Source organism: Coregonus lavaretus (genome assembly GCF_964263955.1).
Source record: "Coregonus lavaretus genome assembly, chromosome: 22".
In the NCBI taxonomy this organism is placed as follows: domain Eukaryota; kingdom Metazoa; phylum Chordata; class Actinopteri; order Salmoniformes; family Salmonidae; genus Coregonus; species Coregonus lavaretus.
In genome coordinates this window covers 8,753,585-8,760,010 of record NC_140009.1, presented here as the reverse complement: position 1 = coordinate 8,760,010, position 6,426 = coordinate 8,753,585, and the positions used below count along the sequence as shown (strand labels likewise).

Here is a 6,426-nt window from a genome sequence, read left to right as displayed (position 1 = left end):
ATAGCCAGAGAGTACGTAGTCAGAGAATGTAGTCAGAGAATGTAGTCAGAGAGTACATAGCCAGAGAGTACGTAGTCAGAGTATGTAGTCAGAGTACATAGCCAGAGAGTACGTAGTCAGAGTATGTAGTCAGAGAATGTAGTCAGAGAGTACATAGCCAGAGAGTACGTAGTCACTGGCATATCACTCTGAGAGATACTGGCTTAATACAAGTAGGCACCGGGAAGTTCAGCCCCACAGGATATATTAATGAACAAATGCTGCACATCATCACACTCCATTAGAATACACTGTTTGTTGAATGAATGAACCAGTCACAAACTTGGTCAAAACTAATTTAATGGGACATACGCCTTAAAAATGGAACATGTCCAATAAATAGACAATAAAAAACTAATCTCAAATGGATGGAGACTACAGCTACACCTAGACATATGTTTATTTTATTCTGAAAAGTCTGACACGGACAAAAAATACTTTTTAGCAATTACCAAAACATGCAAATTCAATAATCCCCAAGGACAAAATACATAAGACAATGACTGTAGAAAAAAAAGGGACAATGACTGACATTTTGCACAAATAGCAACTACATTTCACACGGATGAGGCACAATAACAATGTGGTTGGAAGTCACTGGAAGAGCTGGACAAGGTGCGCAGCTCTATGCATGTGTTAACAACCACTTGTAACAAATCAGAACATACAAAAAAATACAATTAATGCAAGCGTCCAGACAGTAATACATGGTGTATTGCTGTGATTTAGTAGTCCTGCATTTCTCCAAAGCCAAACAGGATAACTTCACAATAACTCAAGCCTGAACACAAGCCCTAGAACCATTACACTTATTCTGATGTCAGAGTAGAAGCATTGATATGCGTCTGCTTGAATTGTGTCAATATTACTAAACATGGCTGCTGGCCTCTCATGCACAGCTGAGGACTGGATGGAGGGGATGATCCAAAAACACCAGCTGCTGTGACAGTATATTGATCATCATGACCAATAAGATTCAGTGTTGTCGTCATCACATTGCTATTGCGGTGTTGCATTCAGAGATTGTGTGGCAATGGTGAATGCTACATCTTTCTAGGTGTTCTGAGAACATAACATAAGTCTAAAATTGCAGCTTCTGTGGGGCTGAAAGTTCTTAATCTCGTCTCCTGGACGCCTGTGCCCAAATTCAGCATTGTCCAACTAGCTTCTCTATTGTGCGACTCATCAAACGCCACTCTCTCCCCCTCCCTCCCTCTTTCCTCCAGGCTTCACAGATGAGTCTCTCCAGTCCCAGGTCTCTCCCTCTCCCCCTGGTGTCTCCTGCTCTCTGCAGTGGCTGATATCTTGAGGGTGCCTCCTGGTGGCTTGGCCTACGTCCTTCTCCGCTTGGCCCCACCGGGGCTGGAGGGGTTGCTGCTGGAGTTGAGCACCTTATCAGTGGCGCGGTTCCTCTTCCTCTTGTCTGCTGCCTCCTTCCCCGGGCCGCCCTCAGCGGAACCCTTCTCTCTGTCTCGCTCTCTCTCCTTGTCTTTGCTGCCCGCCCTCTCTGTCATCTTCAACGAGGAGTTGCTGCCTGAGAGAGAGAAGGAGAGAAAGAAAAGATTGAGGGGAGTTGTCAGGTAAAGGGAGGGAGATTTTGGAAATGATTGAATGTTCAAAATATTCTGCATCACTCAGTCCAAGTTCTGAAAGTTGACCTGTGAAACCAAATGCTTTTGATCTTCTCTCAGGTCAGTGAAGAAGGCAGTAAGTGACTGCTTTGTAGGGTATGGTGGACTAAAATTAAGCCAGTTGTTATTCTAGTGTCCGGCGGTAGGCTAGTGTTTGCTGTGTACATCCAATGGGAATATAATGTACATGGAGCAGGGTCACAGTGGTGGATTCAGAGGACCAGAGCTGAGTTCAACAGACAAATTACATTCAAGTAGTATAAAGAAAGGACTGGCAGAAGCGAGAAAAGGCCGGTTCAAGAGCACCATCACCGCCCATTTGAAGCTTGCCATTATATCTTCTTTATATCTTTTAAGTCATAAAACTCCATCAAAACAATCTAGAATTATTTAAAAAATTGACATGCCATGCTTGAAAATGTTCTCAAACATCAGTTAAAAGGAGAGAAAAAGAGAAACTGAAATAAAGAGAGACGCACATTTTCTGTGCACTATGCGGGCGGTCACTCTAAAGAACCTCTGGTTATGAGCTGGTCTGTACCGAGGTCAAGCTGGAGTTTTGGAACAGAGCGAACGAGTTCTTCTGTCCATACCTCTCAAAATCCTGGCCAGCAGCCATACTGGGACTCAGACCTTTAAAACGAGCCAAACGACCAGAGTTAGGGATGCCGCTTTGTGTGCCAGAGGAGAAGAGATGCACGGACGCAGTCCAAATAAGGCTCACGTCAGAGAGAAAGAGGAGAGGAGCATGAGGTGAAATACAGCTAATGTAATTGAATGAGGGAGAGAACCTTCTTCATGCGTGGCTGGGGAGTCTCGTTCTTCTTTCAACTCGTCTTTCATGTCCTCCTCAGACACCAGTTTACCTGTTCAGGGCAGGGATAATATAATAATATATGCCATTTAGCAGTCTAACAGCGTATTACAGTCATGTGTGCATACGTTTTACGAACGGGTCGGGAGGAAGAGAGATGTATTAATTTGTATTTATTACATTTATTTGAGCAGGGACAATGTACAACAAAAACAAATGTCTCAGTAAACTTCAGAAAATATGCATTGTACCAGATTTAGCTAGCAGCTAATTTAGCAGATTTGGCTAGCAGCTAATTTCCATCCTCAAGCCAAATATGAACCTTCTAGTAGCTCAGCATTTTTGTAAGTATGGTGGATTCTGAACAGAGTGGGTTTACCTTGTTTTACTTCTTGAATCATCTCCTCTGGAAGATTGAAGCTCTTCTCTGAGTTGGGAAATGGCAATATTTCTGACTCATGCTGCAGTGGACGGAATGTGTAACAGTATTCAGTGATGCATTACAGAGGAAAAATAACGGTTGACTGACTCTATAACAATCTATTTCAAAGGCCAGAGAAAGATTAGGACGCTCTACTCACCAAGGCTGACATGTCATACATAGTTCCCAGGTGGTCCCAGATCACCTTTGATGACACTTGCCTCCCAATATTCTGGCTAAATTTATCCCGGATGCAGATCATGTGAAAGTGGCGATTTACCCCTGCAGAGAAAATAAGTACATTAGCTATGTCTTCAAAAAGTGGGAGGGTAGGATGACAATCTGACAACGGATCATGATGCTGCATTACTAGCTACCGTTATGTGCACAAAAGTAAATATAGGACAGCAAGCTAGCTAGATGGTTTATTTAATTTATGTATTTATTATTTATTACTTTAAATAATAAATATCACGCTATTACCATGGATACTACTTCTATTAATGGTAATTTTTTATTTGACTATTATTTATTATTGTACTGCAATGTTAATGGAGCTAGCAAACAAGATTTCGCTGCACCTTTTATACCTGCAGTATACTGTGTACGTGACGAATACAATCGGATTTGATACTACAGTAGTTAACAGCATGCAAAAAAAGGAACTCCACTTGAATTTGGCACAAGAAGCTGCTTGTGTTATGATTTCCAGATTTATGTCAGCCCGGAAGTTCGACTGAATTGGTACAGTAACTAGCCATCTCCTTGAATAAATTTGGCCAACACTTTAAGACAAAAACATTCAGATGTTTGACTAGCTAGCCAACAAGCTAAAATGGCCAAGGTCTGTGCGAGTTCATTGAGATGTGTCATTGTCTGACTATGAATAGCTGGCTAGCTAACTTGTTGGGGGTTTGTTGTGGGTAGCAGGCTCTCGTCCTCCGCGTCGGGTCTCCACTACAGCCCGGGGATTTTCAGGCCTACAAGATTAACACACTAGCTCGTTAGCTAGCTAACGTTATATTCTTACCTACGGGTTTGTGACCTAGCATTGCATGGAACAGGCACACCTCGACTTCTTGACTCCATACCACCGAGTCTTCGATGGTACTGATGCCCGAGTCTGCCTGTTTTCCGTCGGCTGGAACAAGCTCGGCTTCCCCCATGCTGTTGTCCTTCTTCAAAAACAAAACACTGCAATCAAATATTTTTACAACTGACCCAAGAAACACCACAGCAGCCTCTCTTCTTCTTCGATGACGTTAACGGTGGTTGGCATCCAATATGTTGCATTACCGCCCTCTACTGAACTATAGTATAGATCCATTACACTTTGTGATACAAAAATGGGAAAGGGGAACCGTGAAAAATAAAAAATAAAAATATATACATATATTACCCTACCAACTAACCCTACGCTCATTAAAACCCACCACCTTATTCCACTACTTTAACCCTATCTGACCCTACTCCAGGCCAAAGACCTGAGAGGATGGGACACTACTGCTCAACACACCCTGTAACTCTTCTGAAGTCAAATATCATACCCCCAAGTACTTCTCTGCAGCTGTCACCACAACATCTATTTTATATGACTTACGTTCCATCTCTGCAGTACAGTTGATAACCATTGCTATGAACGCTAAGAAGCCAACCTTACTGGAACATATATCACTCATTGGCCTATCCCTCTGTTCTGACACAGATCACTGGGATCCTCTCAGAATCCCTCAACCTTGATCCACCCTCTTCTACTTTCTTCACTGCCTCAACATACAACATCTTCTGCACTACTCTGACCTTGGTACCACAGCATGTCGTTTCCATTGGTAGCAAATGAAGCATAGTGGGCAGAACAAGCAGGCGGGGGAAAGAGCCAAGCTCGAGCTAGAGAGATCCATGCATTTGCATATTTCCATTAGGGAACACATTCTCTGTGTGCTTGTGTGCATTACCTTCATTCGCCCTAAACAACGAAGAAAAAAAAAAAAGAAATTGGCAAATGGTAAAGTCTACAAAACGTATTCCACTCTGTTCGTAACAGATTCACACATTGATCTGGTACTGATACTCCCTGTATATAGCTCAATTCATGTGTATTTTACTTTATTCTTCATGTGTTACTATTTTAAAAAGCTGGAGGGAGGGGCTCGTAAGCAAGCATTTCACGTGACAAATACAATTTGATTTGAGATTCTTGTTTTGGGAACAGAAAACTGTATTGAGATCAAACGTTTCATTGATGAGAAAATAAGCAGAATGTCGGCCAAGCTTCCTCTCCTCACCATATTTGGTGGTGAGTGGAAATTCCTTCCACTCACCACCAAAAAACTCTTCTTCTTCTTCTTCTTCTTCTTCTTCTTCTTATTATTATTATTATTATTATTATTATTATTATTATTATTTTTCTTCTTATTTTTCTTCTTCGGTGGGGTTATCGGTGGTTGGCATCCAACGTTATTGTGCATTACCGCCACCTACTGTACTGGAGTGTGGGACAGCAATAGGGCGAAACTATATAAATCCTACCTGCCTGCCCTGTTTCGTTTAAAAAATATAACAAAATATTTGAGACTGTATCTAATGACATTGTACTCAACATACTCTTAAAACTAATTTCCTGTATCCCCTTCTCCCTCATACTAGATCTCATCCTCTCTCTTTCCCTCTCATACTGCCCACACTATATCAATACATGCTCCTCTGTCTCCGTTTCCTGGTAATAATCACACGTTCTTGTTGGATGCTTTCCTATCATATTTAAAGTATTATTCAACCGGCTGTGTCCCACCCTTAATCTTGTAAAAATAGCCTCCTCTCTTCTGTCCCTTCCTGCCGTCCTCCCCTCCCCGACTTCCTCTGTACTTGAAATAAATTCCTGCCCTTAGTATCTCTATTCCACTGCTCCTGCCATCTCTGCACCGTCACTGTCCATATCAGGCTTTTTGCCTCTGTCTTGCTCATTGAAACTTCAACATCAACATCCCCACTACTAAGTGCTTGTTTAGCCTGTTCATCTACTGCCTCGTTCCCCTCCACCCACACATGGGCTGGAACCCAAGTAAGTCTTATCTGTATACCCATCTGTCTAATCCTACCATGGGTTTGTAATACATCATAAAGCAAGTCATATCTGCTACGTGAGCTAAAGGACTGCAGACTCATCAACACTGCACATGAATCAGAGCAAATACCTGCTCTGTATGGCTTGACTTCCTCCACCCACTGCAAGGCCAACAGTATGGCAATCAGCTCCGCCGTATATACAGCCAGATGATCTGTAAGACGTTTTCTGACTGCCACCCCACATTCCTGCACTACAAATGCTGACCCAGTACGTCCTGTCCTTGGATCTTTTGAATCAAATGTGTAAATGGCCACAAAATGCTTATACACAGTATCCAGACTTCTATTAAACAAATCAGATGGATCAACACCCTCCCTATCTTTCTGTAGTCTCTCCAATATTTCTAGATCAACTACTGGAGGTGGGAGTAGCCATGGTGGATTTACAGGAATAG

The 6,426-nt window shown here is 42.4% G+C and overlaps 1 protein-coding gene across 4 annotated transcripts; it reads right to left on the bottom strand.

Moving 5' to 3' along the window:
* Positions 1-321: 321 nt before the first annotated feature.
* LOC311149770 (MRG/MORF4L-binding protein-like) lies at positions 322-4,157 on the bottom strand. 4 transcript variants are annotated; one of them, XM_084186995.1, is made up of 6 exons: positions 3,936-4,157; positions 3,066-3,187; positions 2,864-2,945; positions 2,462-2,536; positions 2,150-2,303; positions 322-1,573 (listed from the first exon to the last, which is right to left on the bottom strand). In XM_084186995.1, exons 1-5 carry the CDS (start codon positions 4,069-4,071, stop codon positions 2,194-2,196), a joined length of 525 nt encoding a protein of 174 aa, XP_084043121.1. In that variant the 5' UTR covers positions 4,072-4,157; the 3' UTR covers positions 322-1,573; positions 2,150-2,193. The 4 variants fall into 4 exon arrangements, with proteins under 4 accessions (XP_084043121.1, XP_084043122.1, XP_084043123.1 ...); XM_084186996.1 differs by having other exon boundaries at positions 2,188-2,303; XM_084186997.1 differs by having other exon boundaries at positions 2,212-2,303.
* Positions 4,158-6,426: the final 2,269 nt, after the last annotated feature.